The sequence below is a fragment of the Lethenteron reissneri genome, chromosome 18, assembly GCF_015708825.2.
Source record: "Lethenteron reissneri isolate LAM-NWPU_2019-01 chromosome 18, ASM1570882v1, whole genome shotgun sequence".
In the NCBI taxonomy this organism is placed as follows: domain Eukaryota; kingdom Metazoa; phylum Chordata; class Hyperoartia; order Petromyzontiformes; family Petromyzontidae; genus Lethenteron; species Lethenteron reissneri.
In genome coordinates, this window is record NC_083796.1 from 9,207,429 (window position 1) to 9,225,852 (window position 18,424).

General features: G+C 40.1%; 1 protein-coding gene across 3 annotated transcripts in view; it reads left to right on the forward strand.

Moving 5' to 3' along the window:
- Positions 1–204: 204 nt before the first annotated feature.
- The window catches only part of LOC133343844 (uncharacterized), a 35,558-nt gene continuing 17,338 nt past the window's right edge, over positions 205–18,424 (forward strand). The window contains exons 1-6 of one of the 3 annotated variants that reach the window (XM_061553752.1): positions 205–365; positions 1,530–1,795; positions 5,570–5,612; positions 6,381–6,594; positions 7,832–7,944; positions 15,174–15,298. In XM_061553752.1, coding sequence (XP_061409736.1) covers positions 1,540–1,795; positions 5,570–5,612; positions 6,381–6,594; positions 7,832–7,944; positions 15,174–15,298 — 751 coding nt within the window. In that variant the 5' untranslated portion in view covers positions 205–365; positions 1,530–1,539. Of the gene's footprint in view, positions 366–1,514; positions 1,796–5,569; positions 5,613–6,380; positions 6,595–7,831; positions 7,945–15,173; positions 15,299–18,424 lie in introns of all 3 variants that reach the window. The other 2 variants (XM_061553754.1, XM_061553751.1) reach the window with 2 other exon arrangements.

Consider the following 18,424-nt stretch of genomic DNA (forward strand, 5'->3'; position numbering starts at 1 on the left):
CAACATCTTCGTGCTGTTTTTTTTTTCCTGACAGTGTTTAACGTCCAAGAGTATGAGGCTAAAGAGCAGTGTGTGTACACAGGGACACAAACAAGCCTTCATTGTCCCTGAAGGCTCGACGAAGGCAGCCAAAGTTTGCACTTAGAGGAAAAAAAGCCACGGCAATCTGTTGCTAGGATGTGTTCTTGTGTGCCTGAAACTATGCTTAGCCTGTGTCCACGCACTGTATTCGGTGGTACAACAAGCAGTGGCTTAGGTTACAAATGCTCACGGCCGTCGTGAGATTAGAGGGCCCTGTCAAGTGAGATAGGCTATTGAATATGCTTATAACAATTAGCAATCCGAGATAACCCTCGAGTGTTCCGGTAAGTCATGATTGTGCACTGAAATGTCCCACCGTTAAATTATCCGATGAGGTACAGTGTGGAGTGCCGTCGGTTTTGAATGTTGTCATGAGTGGGCTTGTAATATGTGTTTTGTGGTTATATTTGTGCAGTGCACGGAAATGTATGAACATGTAGACACAGCATGCTTAATACATACTCTGAGTGTGACGCCAGGTCATATGTAACTGTTCAAAGTGAAGTTGTAATGCAGAAGGCCACACGTGTAACGTGATTTTAGAGTTCAGAACAGATACTATGGATATTATCAACCCAATTTTTACTTAGTAGTGGTTAGAATATCTAAAGCAATAACATGTATCCCTTTATAATCCTAGATGCATATTGTTGCGATGCCAACAATTTCACATACACTATAACATGACGTATGTAAAATATTAATAAGGAAAGGATTTGTTATCAATGTACGATCATAGATACATTTTCAGACTCTTTTTGATGGCAAATATTTTGGCATTTGAACATTTCTTCATATTAAGTAATGTGCAGTAATTTTAATGTATATTACGACTGCTGAAAATGTACACGTGAAATTCATAGTGATTGTTTTTTTTTAAGTTCAGCCCAATTATCTTCAAGAGGGAGCCTCTTGAATGTCCTCTAAGCCAAGGCCCTTCCACAAACAGTAGCATGACAAGTAATTAAACTGAACTTTTTATTTATTTAAGCAGGTGATGACCACTGAGCTATACAGCTCTTTTTCAGAAGTCACCTGGCCACACACAAGTGATAGGTCAACGAAGTGGCTTATCACGTGGACATTTATAACAGCTAAATACTCTAAAAGCGTGTCGATTCTAAATGTGGAGGGAAAGCCGGAGGACCCAGAGAAAAATCCACGTTACCATTGGGGAGAGAGAATGCTAACTCCTAATATATGGGCGTCAGGGTGAGGATCGAACCCACGATCTCCTGTATACCAGGTGAGGTAGTTAACATCTCGTCATCGTGGTGCTTCGTAATTGAAGGGATGCAGTTTCTAATTTTTTTTTTTAAAGAAAGTTATTTTAATAGCTTTTAAAAAGTCAACATATCTTGGTAGGGGGCCTTAACGGCGCAAATTTGGCCCTGTGTTAAAATATATATTGACCAAGAAAACCAATCCATCAGATGTCTGTATTTCAGGGTATGATTTATGATGAAAATGGGGGACACTGTAATAAACGGCATGAAGATGTGGACCTCTGAGGATGGGAGCTCTGCGAAGTCTGGCAAGAGGCTGGATGGCCCGCGGTTGTTTGCGTGGGGATGCGGCGAGTTTGGACAGCATGGACATGGTCAGGGAGCAAACGTGGAGTCACACCAAGGGTGGCTTCCCCAGTTCAGCACGGAGCATTTGGGAGCCGTGCAGCTGATAGCGTGCGGTGCCACACACACCCTCGTGGTCACAGGTGATTTTCGATTGTGGAACTGTTTTTTTTCACTGACCTGTTTTAAAAATTGTCATATTTGGAGCATCAGTTGTTGGTAATTATTTTTTTTTCTGGAAATTGTCCATCGCATTTGCACCTTATATGTATTGGATTATTGATTCATTCATACATAAAAAAGAGGAAAATGAAAATGAATGCATGAATGTATAAGTTGTGTTTTGACATTATACGTACTTATACGGAGGAACAATATCAATAATATAACTAAAGTGTCAAAACCTATTAGATTAATAAGACGACGTTATAATAACCCATATGACGCAAGCTTCGCGGACTGCCCACGTGCCTGAACCTGTCATTATTTTCTGCACAAGAGGCCAGAGGCCAGTAGATGGCACTTAAGGCCATTGTTTAATCCCCAAAAAGTTTTTATTCTGATACTGTATTGCACAAAGTAGCCTCTGAGATATACTTTTATCATTTTCACTTGTCAAACATTCATACATCATCAATCATTCATTTTATGCTTGGATTAAAAAAAAACCCTCAAGAGTATTCTAAATAATGCATGCAACCTCGAAAATATATTTCACTGATGCATTTATATTAAAATACATAGCAATAAAACACTGCACGTGATTCACAGCAGAGATGTATACTTTAAATTAAATTTGAGCGTTTTCATACTTTTGATCAGTAATGTTTAAAGTCATACATTTGGAAAAAACGGAGCGCTGACAATCAAGAAAGACACATTTGTAATTAGTAGTGTCAGTTTTGTTTTGATGGGGGTGTAATTCATACGCATATTTGAACCTATTGGTGGAGCAGCAGTAGTTATGTTGCCAATGTTGAAGAAGTAGCTGTTGGGTCGATCTGTTCCTATTCTCATTTATTTGACCAGGTAAGGCCCACAGAACGATATCGCTCTTTTTTAGAAGCAACCTGACCACAAATGAAAGCTCAAAGAAGTGGCTTATCACGTGGAAATGTATAGGCAGCCAAATACTCTATGAACTAATTTCGATTCTAAACGTGGGGGGAAAAATCGGAGGAAGCGGAAGAGAGAGAACATACAAACTCCAAATATACAACAGGCGTTAGGGTCGTGATCGAAGCCACGACCTTCTGTAGACAGGGCGAGGTAGTTAACATTTCGCCACCGTGGCGATCTGTGCTGGGGTGGTGTGGCGAACTGTCATCTGCTCTTGTTGTCCCGTGTGAGGCCCTCGTTATGCGCATGACCTCAGGCTTTGTGGAGGTTCCTGGAGGTGAACTATGGCCGCTCGGTCCCTCTTTGTTGGACCTCCTCCCTCCCCCTCCAGTCCACGCTTTTCTCTCTCTCCCTCCCCTCTCCTCCTCCTCCTCACCCCCTCTCGTGCCTCCTCCCTCTGTGCTCACTCTACCTTTTCATCAAGCGCTCTTGTTTCACGCACCCTATTCCACAGGCGACGACAGAAGTAGAGTCAGGCTGCCCGAGGGGTCCTGACGGACGGCACGGAATCGTTAATGAAAATCTGTCAAACCCGTTACCTACTACCGCGACGTGTGTGCGTTTCTGTAAGCCGTGGATACACGCTACAAACACAAGCACTGGACAACAGATAGGCGTTGGGTTTCAGCTTCTGGTTTCACGTTGCTTATAATTACTATGAGCAGGAAAAAATGCCATTTTGTAGCTAATATTTCATAGTTGCTGTTAATAGGAATAGGAATTTTTATTTGGCTAAACTAAAAAAATCAAGAAATATTGTTTAATCATAAGCTACCTCTCTGTTTACAAAAATAAAACTATTATGCTGTAGTTCTTAATTATACGGTGTACGATTTCTGTTCAGAAACTATGAATGATTGATGGATACAAATACATAACTTTTTCTACGATAGTTATAACAATACTGCACAAATATATTGGCCAAATGAAGTTTTTCCCACCCAGATTTTGTGAAAATGTTTTACACAATGCACATGTTTGTAATCTTCAAAAAAATGTACCTGCACCACACTGTAACTATAATTCTTACAGTGTTTGTCACCTTTGCACAATGACATTACAAGCTCATACAATAATACCTGCAGGCTATAGAGCGTTTTTGATCGTTATATAATCCATTAGTATTGTATAACATATTCATTTGAATGAAGTAAGTAATACACGTAAAGAAAAATGAACGTAACATTTTTTTACAAAACAAAATTCCCCGTAAAAAATAATGGTATCAAGCACAAGCAAGATACGTGAATATAAATGCTTACCTGCAACTGTGCTGTGCAAAGAGTTGCCTTATAGGATACATTCCATCATAGAGCACGTGTATTTCCAAAGCTCATTTGCATTTTTAAAAGGTCACAACAAGCCTACTTGGCTGCAGCCTTCTCGTGTCTGAGAAAGACACGAGACTCGGGGGGGTGGAGAATGCACACGGGAAAGAATTGTTACCACATTTGTTCACATATGATGCGGAGATTATGGTACTATATTGGTCATTTAAGTGATGCACAGCTGAATCCTAATAGAATACCCAACGCCAATTTATGTTAAATCACTGATAAGAACAAAGGCATTTTGTCTTATTAAATCGATAGTCTGACCCATAATAACAGGTGAGCCACTGGGTCGGTTACTGATAACAGTTATGTAGGCTGGAATATATCCACGTGCTCTTCGTTGTGTTTTTTCCCCACTGGGGGGACTCCCAAGATGTATTTCCTGATGGTGCGGATAGCATCCTAGCAGTATCATTGTAGATGTTCTCATGCGTAAACTGCTTTACATAATTCTGCAAAAGAACTGCAGTGGTTACACTTTATTGAGTGCAAGCAACGAAGTTGGAAAAGTGGATTCAGGCGATTTTCCTTCATGATGTTTTAGAATTCGTTTGTAAATCACATTGAATAAGTGTGTGTGTGTTATTTTCATTTGGTGCCTTTATTTCAATTAGATGACAACACATTGAAATGCGGTCGTTGTAAAATAAAATCTTTAGAAGAAGGCCTCAAGGTCAGTGAGAGAAGCAGAACAGTGATTTAGCTGTTGCTGGATATTGTGAAACATGTTTTCCTTGAACTGCGAGGAAATCAATTACATTACCATGGATTTAAGCTCAACGTATTTAAAATGATTCCTTGCATTCACCAATACACTCACATTGCACCCATCTGATGAAAGTGTGACCTGCAAAGGAGTTGAGATTTTGAGTGAAACCATAAGTTAACCATACTATTTAATATATAGTATTTTATTATTTTACCATCTGCTGCTTATATTGAAATCATCTATTAACGGCTGGGTTGTAACCGTTGCTTGAGGTTCAAGGTATGTTTTAAGTCAGAGTAGATATTGGTCAGTAATGTGTCTGCTCTGTTTCTCCTTATACAGTAGGGTTAGCAGTAACATGTGCGGAACAGCTGTGCAGAAATTATGAATAGTCTGAGAATCTTAACATTTTCATCTGCGCCAGTGGAGTCAAACTAATATATCTCAACTTCCTCAAAAACTTTCAGTTGTGTACATTGTTTGTTCTTGAACTCATGTTTATTTTATTGGATGCATGCAGGCCTGTGTAAAAAAGACACGTACGCACTAAATTGTTAAAACATGAACCACTAGCCTTAACTTTATAAAAGCTTATTTTATAACAGTCTGTGCTGTTGCCAAACATAAATTGCAGAGTTTATGGTGTTTTGCCCCAATGAAATATTTATCGTGATGAATATGACATTAAATTAACGGTGTCAAAGATGACGATCAACTCTCATTGTAAACAAACAAAAATGTCTCCTTTCTTCCAGAAACAAACAGGATTTTCAGCTGGGGGCATGGTCACAGTGGACAGTAGGTGTTCTGCACATACAAAACAAAGTAACATGCCAACACAGATTAACAAATAAAATGTAATTTCCTAAAAAAATACTCGATTATGTATTTTCACGTACAAAATTACTGTCAAAATAATTGACTGAACGAGCGTATGTACAACGACGAGATGGATAATTGAAACGAGCTCATGTGTGGCTTAGAGATGCCTTCATCCAGCAGTGAATTGACCAAGATAATATTGAAATTACAGATTTTTTAAATAAATGTTCTGTTCATATCATTTTGACATGTTGCTCAAAATAAAATTGTTCGCATTTAAAAATATTTCTGTAGTAGCTAATGTTAACCTTAACATTGAAAATAAGTGAAGCATGTTAATATTGTCAGCTGGTTAACGGACACATTAATATATAGACTTCTGCAACTTTTCATTTAGATAAGCCCATGGTATATGTGTGAGTGCTGTGTGTACGTAAGTTGAACTTACTTCGCAGCGTAGCCAAGCGTGCTAATTGGAGTCGCGCGAGGTAAGGACAACGAACTCAACACTAAAAAGCAGTTGTGAATAAATTCGATTTCAACCGATATTTAAAAGTGCATAGCTCCAGTGGCTTCCTAATATCGGAAGGAAGTAGTGCGTTCCAGACGGCCGCAGAAGCGCATCTGAAAGCGCACGGTGCAGTTAAACTGCCTTTGTTTGACGGCTCGCCAAAAGCCACTGCCAGAGTTCAGCCAGGTTTTGCGGTTCATTTTTCGTGCGCGTGTGGGCTCGATTCACCGCAGGCTGGGCTGCGGTGATAGCAGCATACGCGGTGAGCCTGTGGAGGTGCAGCTGGTGACCTCGGGCTGCCGCGGAGACGTGGAGGTGGCCGGGGTCGCGTGCGGGAGTCGCCACTCCTTAGTGTGGACGCGGTCGGGCCGCTGTTTCAGCTTCGGAAACAACTTCTACGCGCAGCTGGGCTATGATTTTCAGAAGAGGGATTACAAGGCCAATCAGGTGCACGCTCTGCTCCCCCTTGCTTGCCGCATCTGCATTTATCCTCATTTCTTTTTTAAAATTCTAAACAGTTTAGAATTACACGTATGAGAAACTCCTCATCATGATCAAGGGCATTCATTAATTGATTGATAACAGTAAAAATAAAGTCATAATGTATTGCCCTTTGCCAATCCACTGTTTGATTAAGGGCTCCCCCATGTTGAGTTGGTAAGTGCGGGTTGGCAAAGTGTGGAGGTGGAGAGGAATAAATCAGCAATCTCTCACTGCTGATGTTCGCCATGGTCAAGAATCGAGCTTCAGTACCCAGGTTTTAGCAGCGCTGTAAAGCCAACACACTATTGAGGTGGTTTTGAAAAAAAACACATCTCCCGCGTTCCTGTTATGTTTTATTTCAAATAAAAAATATGAATATGACTTTAAACATCGTAGTTTATTAGAGGGAAAAAAATCATTTGCTTTACCTTTCTGAGAAGTACAACTCTTGCAGAAAGCGTAAGACAATACGTAAGATGCATTTTAAAAGTCACCGGTTTCTTAGCGAAACATATTGTCATAACCATGCCGAGGTTTGTATTGGAATTGTAGGTTTTATGAATAAATTTTGGAGGTTGAGTTAAGCCCATTATTCTTTGTTGCCGGTTATAAATCACCTGAATATCACGTCAGTGGTGAAACGAGCGGTGATATTTCACTGCGAGCTGCAGACCGGGGCTGATGGTCAGAGTTTCTGTTTGTAACTGGCAGTCCATTAATCTCTCTTCACGTGCGCGGACGTCGGTGACACATTTGTACACCTCCCCCCTCCCGCTTGACTGGCATGTTCTTTGTAAGCCTACGAGGCGGCGTATATGCACGTGACACACCATGACTCAAAATCCATAACCTGTTTACACGGGTTTCCTATAGAATAAATCACAGAGCAGTTTTGTAGATTGCTTCGTATAACGGGGCATATGAAGAAATCGTAAAGTTTCATTTTTTTTCTTCCCTTCTTAATAATTGATTATACGCTTGAACGTTTTTCAGTTACAACGAAATGTATAACCACCGGATTTTTCCGTAATAGATTGCCTTTGTACTCTTCGGATACCTTTGGTCGATATTTGTAAAAGTGTCCCCCGATGGCGTGTGCGTGCATGGTCCCTTTTGATGCATCGCATTTTTTGAAGAAATCCTTTCTTTTTGTTGTGGCTCATTTTGTTATCCCTCATGCCAACCTCCTGCTGCACCACAGTGTGTGCCATATCCGCTCAACATGAGCCTGATGGGCCGCAGGGTGGAGTGGGTCTCATGCGGTGAGCGCCACTCCCTCTTCCTCTTTGAAGATCGCAGGGTCGCCGCGTGTGGGTGAGCGACTCGCAAAATGATACATTACGCCGTGGCGGCGGGGGGAACTTTCGCCAGACACACACACACACACACCGAAAGAAAAGAAAAGAAAAAAACTTCTACAAAAAAAATTGAGGAATTGTTTTGCCGTCGTCTTGTGACAAGCGGCACAAAAGCGCCCGACTACGGGATTCGAAACGTAATTGAAAATAAGAAACTCATTGTAAACAATCTAATGAATTAAAGTGATTTAGTTTAAGTCACTTATCCAAATGTGTACCCTGAGTGTGGTGTTATGTCAATTATCCCATGCTGAGGCAGTCGAATGTCGGTGAGGGGGCTTGGGAATGTTCTTGCCTAGTTGTGTTGGCAACTTCCATTTGATCCAGAAACTTTATCGAGCACTGACTGTGAAATGTATTATTTTCCTTTGAATCTAATTATTAAATATTAATAGACATTTCTGTCTTTTTTTTCACATATTAAACAAAATACTGTGTTCCTCGTATCTGCTGGACATCTGTGAAAAATAGCTTCATAGCTCTTCGAATTCCTCCAATCTAAATAAAGATTCAGATAATTGTAATAATAAATAAGTATATGTATTGCTCATCTCCAATTTACAGCCCTCAGCCAGTAGTGTAAATCCCACGTTCCTATGACAACCACTGTTAAACTTTCACACAGAGTGGTAGTCATTTTAGCAACCCGGAGGTCAGATAGGCTGAGTCAACCCCCATACCAGGATCTGAACTCACAACCTTCCCACACTGTTACAAATACAATGTGCTACACTTGTGCTGTTTAAATGCATTCACCTTTTTAATTTGCTGCGGTCTGGATACATGTGGTTATGTCTTACTTATTGCATATTTCTGTTGTTGGCCTAATTGCATACCTGTCCATATTCCCATTTCTTTCCTGGTGGCGTGATACCTGGATATGCCATCATAGGTGCCAGAAGTAGACGGTTCATAAGAGTGGCAGCATGCATTGAAGCGCCGATTATGACTGACAAAGTGAGGCATTATAGAACTTTTCAAGCTGCTTGCGTGAGGCCAACATATGCGTGACAACACCATGCTCTCTGGAGATAGTGGCTGTTTAGCAACAGAACTGACACAGCATGAATTAATCAGTGCAGCAATGCAGTGTGAAACAATCTGCTTCCCACTTGACAAACGTAAAATATCTCAGTTTTAAAGTGTTTAGCTATTGACATGTCGACAGCACAGTCAACGCATCTAACTGCTACCCTGATTGAAATATATGATGTGGCTGATGGTAGATATCTACATCATAGGACCTCCTTTGCCAGTACGAAAATATGATAATAGGGTTTTCCCCTTTTTTATGGTAATAAAAAAAACAGGTGTTAAGATGTTAAAACACCAAACAGAAACATTTTATAAGGAATGATGTCTGCATGAACCACAATGCTTGTGGTCAGAATGCAAACAAAAACATACTCTGATAATATATGCGGTAGATAGTGGTCAGAATGCAAACAAAAACATACTCTGATAATATATGCGGTTGATATCTACGTATGGTCTTTGTCAACATGTGATCCTGTTGCACATATGCAGCATATACATTGTTTTTTACTGAAGAATGTAATTAATTCCCCTCCAGTAAATATTGCATTTGAGTAAAAGCATGTGTGTCCATATATACGTGTGTCGTGTAGCGGTTAGCGCGCTGCATGTCGAACCCAGCGGGCCGAGCTAGATTCCTGCTCACGATCAAATAACAGTGGCGAATATTTGAACTGATCCTGTGCCTTCCCTAGGTCGACTCAGCCTCAAATGAGTACCTTGTGCAGTGCGTAAACGTCGCCACTGGGGAGACAAAGGCAACCCGGGCGTGTTGCTGGGCATTCACCCACTCGTGTGACATGTCGGTTTCATAGATGCTCGTTAACAGCATTTTCCCCAACAGTCTGTTAAGGCTATGCGGTCAATGGCCAGGAACATTGAAACAATTGCTCTTAACAATTATTCAAGGTACCATCCCTAATATTTTAAGGTAACAGTAGGTATCTGTGGCAGTGATCCCAACTTTTCACTCCAAAGCATTGCACCTTGTGGCCGGGAGGAGAACAGGGCCCAATAAGAATAATAATGATTAAAAAGAGAATTTAGGCCACATATTCTGTTCTCTTTACTGCACGAAATAAAAGTATTACCACAGGTTTTTATTTGGAATGCCTTGGGGCGAAGCGAATTGAATGCTATAATTTTATTCCCTAAAACGGTATCAATGATTTTCCCCAAAAACTGAACATGATACATCGCTATGCTCAGGCTATTATAATGAGCGGTAATGCATTTTTGTTGGGAGTGTAGGGCTTTTTTTAGGGAACTGTTGGTGTCAAACTGGAAACACATATACACGTTTGCTGAGCAAAAGTGGATTCAAGTGTTGCGTCGGTAGTTGGTGAGAGAAACACTTGATTAAAGATTACCACAGAAGGGTTTAAATTGGGCAAACACTTCTGCAGATGAAATATTTATTTTGGCAAAAAAACCCTATGCACAGTCACATACAAACACAATTTATGTACAGTGCGTTTGTGAAATCTTACTGCAAACGGATGAAAAAAATATATTCCCATACGGAAAGTTTACAAATGGTAATTAAATAAACGTGTGAGTAAATCAATAACGAGGTACATTCATGCATTACCCATGAAGATCAGTGGCACACTATTTAGTGCACTACGCTACGAGCCTGGAAACTTAGTTTTTAATGCCTAGCCACAGCAAACATCAGTGGCAGTGATATCTTAAATGGTTCTGCATCACCGCCTTCAGTAAGCTGCACTGACCAGTGTGGTGAAGTATGGTCAAACAACCTGATGAAGCCTTCATCTAGCAATGGATTAACAAAGGGTTGTCAATTTATAATTATTTTATACATTATGACATAGTTATACCTGAATAGCATAAATATTCGTTCTGTTTAAGATCTTTTTTTAGCAGGTACTGTCATTCCTCGTTATATGGCCAACTAAATATTCGGACTTTCGCCATAACGTAAGGTAAAATGAGGGAACGAATTCCATATAGGTTACGTTAAATTCGCATTTCTAAGAATTTTAAATCTCTCAACTATCAAAGAAAAATTTGGGACGAATTTTTTTTGAAAAACTCGAACACCGCCTGGTCTGTGGTTTATCCTTGCATGCATTTCATGCTTCTCCAGGTTATTAAAAAAAGGAAAATACATTTTTTTTCAGTAGTTTGTAAATATTCTTAGGTTTTTTCGGTAAAGTCACGTAGGTAAAAAATTTAAATTTAAATTAATAAAAGTAAAATAAAATAAAAATCATGACGTTTCGGAGGCAACACAAGCTTCAGTCAAGTACTTGATGCAGCTGTCGTGCTGTGACGGTTCCACCTGAAGACGGAAGCTTGTGTTGCCTCCGAAACGTCGTGATTGTTATTTTATTTTTATTTTACCTTCATTAATTTTCATTTTTTACCTACGTGACTTTACCGAAAAAAACCTAAGAATATGAATCCTTGCAGTCACGAAAGCTTCAAATCTAGAGTTTGTAAATAGTTTTGCGTGGCACACTTTTCACACTGTAATGGTTTCCCCGCATTCTTTGCGGTGCCCTTGAAGGTTGGCTCGTTTTGGTTTCTGCCCTTTCTGTTGTTCACGCCGCCACCACCTCACGCGACTATCGTCAATGTTTCTGGTAGGTACTCTAAAGTATTTTTTTTTTCGTTACTTATTTTGAGGAGTATTATTCACATTTTATAAAATTATCGATTGCCCATTAAATATGTGTTTAACAAAATATTAGCTGCATTCTTAAGTGCGATTTTATTTCGTCTTGGGGCCTAGTTTTTTTCCCATAGGAATGCATCTCCTATAATATAATTGAAGTCAATGAGAAAATAGGGTTCGATATATGGAGTTTTCACTTTTTGGACAACTTTTCAGGAACGTATTTCTTTCGTATGTCAAGAGATGGATCATAGTTTAAGAATATTACATGTCCAAAGCTTGTTGCATCTGTCGATCAGTATCTATTGAGGCAATCGTGTTTTTTTTTTGGTTAGAATATTCCCGAGGTATTTCAATGTGCTTTCTGCTCGCTGCCTTTTCAGTTTGCCAGGATACTGCTTGGAGATTTCCCAATTGTAAAAAAAAGAAGCAAAAGCTATTTTGTAAAAGAAGCTATTTTATAACAATTTTACAAGCCCCAGTGTGACACTTAATTAAGATGAACCGGAAATAGATTTCGTAAAACATATTTGACATGTTTTCAGAGGGATATCGTAAATTATTCAAATATGTCTCATTTATTCAGGCTGCCACAGGGCTCGTTTGTTGGAATGCAGAATGCGGATCGTATGTTTATTTGGCTCACACTTGGAAAAAAAAATGTTTACAAATAGTGCAGCGACGCTGCTTTGTCATGTGATGATTTTAGTTGGAAATTGATGCGCTGTTATTAAGGGCTGGAACAGAGCCACAGTCTGGGAGAGATTGCCAAAGCAGCTTTAGTGCAAATAGTTGCTCTGTCACGCTCGGCATGTGGGAGTGTGGGGGGGGGAAACCCAATGTGTTAAAGTGAACCCCTTGGTGAGTACCCAACCCAGAGGAGACTCAAGACAGGTACATTACGCGGAATAAATTAATGAAATAACGCTACGAATAAAACGATCTTGAACAGATGTGAATGAAATGCATTGTTCAACGTGTGTCACGTCAGTGGAGAACCCATTCTTGTAATGTCTACCGATGTATTTTATCAAAGGAACCAGAGCCTATTTGTTTTTATGCCATATATTCTCTTCATCATCAAACTAAATCACTCACATTTCCGGCTTTGTAGATGTATGCAATGATTGATGAGATTCTATTTATGACGGTTCTCAGCATAAACAAAAATTGAATTGTTATGACACATTAGTTTGACTAAAATGCGAATAAATTACATTCCAGCCATTCTCAATAAACCATTGGATGAAGGCCTTTCCACGCCCTGTCGGTCGTGAGGGTTTTTTGACCACACTGGTCAGTGCCGGTTGATGAAGGGGATTGAGGTCAGGACCGGTACTGATTTCACCTGCCACTTGTGCTTGTTGTGGCTGGGAACCAATCTCAGGTCGCTAACCACTGTCCTACTGCTCCACTACTTTAACCTTAATGTGGTATGTTTCCACAATTTCTAAATAATTCTGCCTACCGTTGTTCGTGCGGTGGTTTACAGACAGATGACGGCTGTACCAATTTGGTGGTAGTTAATGGCATCTATTTGGGGGGACACCCCAATATGCGAAGAATAGAATTTTCAGGTGCAATTTTATACCACACCAGCACTTGTACATAACAGTGTTTGGCAGCTAATATTGCTATTGCAGGTCTGGGGAGAATGGGGCCTTTTACGTCCGAGCCACAGAAAAGGATTGAGAATGTTCCAAAAAAAAACGTCTGTGCAAAATAACTGTTGTTTCACAACGGTACCACAGTGCAATGTTAGTATTTTGTACTGGGTTGTGAGACCCGAGCCTCTAAGTCTCTCATCGAGCCAACCTTAACCAAATTGTTCCCCCTTTCTTACTCGCTAATTTCAACGTTCTGAAATGAACTTTAAATCTACGAAATGCGTTTGTGATACTGCGTTGGTGCACAAAACGCACAAATAACAAAAACTCAACACAACCATTATCGAGGGGCAATAAGGAGAGCATGAATGTGACATGGCTTATTGTATATATATATTTTACTTTTAGGGTTGCGTTATCAATGTGCACATGTATGCAACATTTTAGTGAACAAAGAAACCAGCCTTTAAATATATTTGAATAGTTATGCTGTCAACGTTTTATTTGGTTTATTTACCTTCATAGCTATCATTATAAGCAAGCTTGAGCTTCCTGCCCCTTGCAGTAATTACGAGCTGAACATGGATGTATTTATAAAGGTCATAAAAGCGCATTGCTAAGAATGACATCAGACTTTGCTTTGTTCTTATTCAAGGCTAGTGCTTTTCGGTTATATCTGCTGATCTGACAAAGAGCCACTTCTTCACACGTATGTCATGTACAATAAATAATACGTATTCCAGAAGTTTGGTAGTTTTTTGTTTATTGTGCTATATATCATAGACAAATGTGACGCTCTGACTAATGTTTGTGAAAATTCTGCAGGAGGTTTAAGGCTAATTTATTTGCATGGGTGGTGGCTTTTACAACCTTGCAAGGTTAAGGCAGAGCTGCACACTTGATCTCCTTGATTTTTACAATTTATGATGCCTTTCAAATAAGGCCTCTGGTCTCGGACGATTACTGTTGGTCTAGTCAATAGGTGTGAATTGACGTAAACAATGTAAGTAAATAGTGAAATACAGTCGAGGAAAGTATTTATGTCACCTATATTGTGTTTTTGTGTTTTACATTTGGACAAATGCAGTATGATAAATTGTAATAATATTAGTTCCTTAAATTGTAGATATAATTATGAAACATGAAACCATTTATAGAGTTAAAGTGTGAATAACATTGTTCATATCTGTGCATAATAAAGATATTTTAAAAGTTATATTTCAAATTACTTTGGCTCACACCTCTTTATATCACATTCAGCTTATAAGCCCGTGGGCTGCATTAATGGAACAGGCTTTTTGGTATTGGCGATATTGCTGCCTCTATTGGCTTTGTGAAAGCCACGCATTTGCATTTGGTACATTGAAGTGTACCGTGACATGAAAGTGTCAGCCTTAGCGTAAAGTGTGTCCTATTGACACTATATCTCCTTTTATGTGACATGCTGGGAGTGTCAATAACATTTTACATTTTTTTTGTTAGCATACGCTGTTTTGATTTTCACGTTTGATATGACGGAGGATTCTTTTTTTCTGATCAATTCATTCCTTGGAGGTGCAATAAGAGCTTTTATGTTGAACCGTTTGAATCCTCCTCTGCTTACATCTGAAATATTCGCAAAGAGAATTTCATTAAAACGACAGACGCTTACTTGTGTTATTCATCGGAAATCTTACATGTAGCATTTATGACAATTAATTCTGGATTCTATGTCCTTGATGACGATGATGACAGTGAAAACATGTTTTTTAAAATATATAGATAGCTTCAAACAAAAATGAAAGCCTTATACCAAAAATAACCTTAGCTACGTGTATTTGATGTTGGCCGTGTTATATGTATATACTGTATAGGGAAGAAGAAGAAAACAACGTACATTTTCTGAACAATTTGTCTTCAAAGTGGCAACACTTTTGGACAGCTGGGAGTGGGAGGCAGAGACGAGGCGGTGGTGGCACGTGTTATTGAGGATCTGGAGGAGGTCATCCGGGTGGCTTGTGGAACCAACCACAGCCTGGCAGTCGCACGTAAGTATGGGGCACAACTGTATCTCAAGACAAGGTACATGTTATTCTTTGGGTCTTTCGGCAAAGTCACGTAGATAGGTTTAAAGAAAATAACAAAAAAATAACAAAAAAACTACGACGTTTCGATCGCAACACAAGCGGCGGTCATTTTTTTTCTCCTCCTGACGACGACTGCTTGCGTTGCGATCGAAACGTCGTTGTTATTTTGTTATTTTCTTTGAACCTATCTACGTGACTTTACCTAAATACCCAAATAATATGAATTCCTGCAGTCACGAAAGCTTTAAGTCAAGATTTATGGTACATGTTCTTTCTGAAAATAAATGCGTGATATTTTATTACAATAATTTGATAGTTCCGTAAAACTTTTGGCTGGGTAGAGCTGTGGCAAAGTGCATTTATTTGCAATTGAAAGAGTTGTGATTTCAAATCCCTGTCTGGATTTCTCATAGAAATTGTGGAAATAACCTGATCACACAAGCCAAAACCAACATTATCCCCCACAGCTTGACTTAGTTGAGTTCATCCCTGTTTGTCTTTACACATGATATAAGATAACATTGGTTTGTTGCAACTCAACATGATTGTCCAAGACAAATTCATAGCCTTCAGCTATGCCAAGTCACCATAAATGTGGTAATTTGTGCCCAACCTAGTTGGAGCTCAGAAACTAAAGAGGGTCAAACCAGAGAATATCAAATGTGGGGCTGCATGCGGCTGCAGGTTGTGAAGTCACCATGAGATTTAAGTACGGAAATAGACTCAATCTGCATATTTATTGAATTGATGTGTTTGTGGATTGAAACCATCAGTGCGGAACCTCAGTTGTTATCCCATCATGTGCGCGGGTTTTCTCTGAGTACAGTTCAGTTAATTGCCTGTATTATCAAGTGTCAAACACTCTTTTGTGCTATTGGTCAAACATCCAATTGCAGGACCAACCTGAAAAATAGTTTTGAGACTCAGTGAGACTTTTCTGGGTAAATAATTGGAATCATAATTTTTACTATACTTATAACTGGGTTAACGATGGCCACTAACTCCAGTAAATGGAATTCCAATAGTGGGATAAACAGCAAGCGTTCTAGCAGGTGCAAACACCCCTTGATAAACATTATTTGGTCATGAAATAGACTCCATGAATCATAATAACATGTCAGAACCCCGTGTTTAAAGGAGGCCTCAATGCCCTCCATCTAACCGCCCTCGTAATCAATGGCACAGGCTTAATCTAAAAAATATGGCAAATCTATACATGGCAGTGAGTACTGCTCCTCTAACATCTTCATGAGCCAGAGACCAGCACCAAGTGCTGCTGGCCACATGCTGCAATGCAATGAAATGCCCATACTGCTCTATGCTATATGCCTTTTAAATATTTGTAGGGCACATACAATCTATTATGTGCAAGTCTTCTGACGGGCGTATTATTATTGTTAGTTATTACTCACAGAAGTTTCGAACCACGAAGAATGTCACGTGTTTAATGGGAACACGTGTAGCTGTTGCTCATTGTGAGCCATGATTTATCCGCTGCGGAATAGAGGCCTCCACAAGCCGTTCCCATCATACGGTCTGGCGATACAACGACCTATCTAGAATGGGGGTGAAGCCCGAGAGAGGGTGTCATCTGCCTTTATTGTTTCTTAAAGTAATCAGTTTATTTTCCAACTTTATTTCTGGCCACGTGGGGAGTGAGTCACTGACTCTCAACGAGTGAGGAGCAAATCATAATGAAGCCAGCACTCCTGTACCGCATTTTTCTGTTTTTCCTTGCAAGCACGAGTAATCCGCAACAATAATATTGTCAGATTTTTCTTAAACGGCTCAATAGAACACCATAACCTGGTCACGTGCAAGACATTTTTAGCCTTGGATGGTGTTAATAAAAAAAATTAACTTCACCCTTCATTAAATTATTCAATATTGATAGACTTAAGTCACCATATAAATACATTATTTGAAACATATCACTCCTGAAAAAAAAAGTGGGCAGCCTTCGTGTACAATATTGTATTTAATTTGGGATGTCTAGAGTTCTTCGAATTCAATTTTTATTATTATCATTAATATTTCTGGACACTGGTGTAATAACCTTATCAAAAGCAATCTCTTGCCCTGTGCCTGACCACCTGGCCGTGATTTCCTAATAGGTGAAAGCAGAAAATTATGGTGTACGTTAGCCTCTGCCTGGCTAAATGACGTATTATGTGATGGCTGAGTGAGCTGTGATAGCGCTATTCTATTATGACAGCTTCTCTCTGTTGTACATTGTGGCGGGGAAATGTGCGCGGTGGGGCTGCGTGTAATTACCAGAGGCTGGGCCTGCTGACGGCTCGGGATGATTTCTGACAGGTCCATTACACGGAGGTAACAAGGACAATGTAGCGGACCTGATTCTCTGCCGCCACACCAATGGCTCTCAGGTGTCTCTTGGACATTTGTTCCGGCAGCCATTGGACTGTGAAGGAGACTGATATTTTTAGCTGGGTGGGTAGGATGTGGAGAGTCTTAACTGTGGTGCTGGATGGGTGTGTGTTTGTATGAGTGTGTGCTGTCAGGATGGGGAGCTGGTGGTGCAGCGGTTAACTGGCTGCGCTAAGAATCCAGCGACCCGAGTTCGATTTCAAATCACGGCCAACACCAGTGACAATTATACGAACTGGCTCTGGGCCTCCCCTGGGTCGAGTCAGCCTCAAATGAGTGCCTAGTGCGGTGTGTAAACATAGACATTAGGGAGAGAAAGGTGGCCAGGCGTGGTACTGGCTACCCACCCCTTTGTGTGCCGTGCCGTCCTTCATAGGTGCTCGCTAACAGCACTTGCCCCTACAGCCTGTTGAGGCTATAGGGGGATCCTTGTTGCTGTCAGGATGGGGGAGCGAGGTGGAAGTTGTGGGGGGCTAAAATGAGTCAGAGGTGGTTGGTCGGCAACCGTGGCATCTGGTAAGAGCCTTGGTTGAAGCTTTTTTTATTTAGTCTGGAAAAAATAATGGCATACTTAGGGCTGCCATGATGTATCATGTTGTTTAGAACACGCACTCACACAAACAAGACAGAGCCACTAAGCAAGCGTTATATAATCCGACTAACGACTGTTTTGAAGAAAACTTCAATGGGTAGTGATTT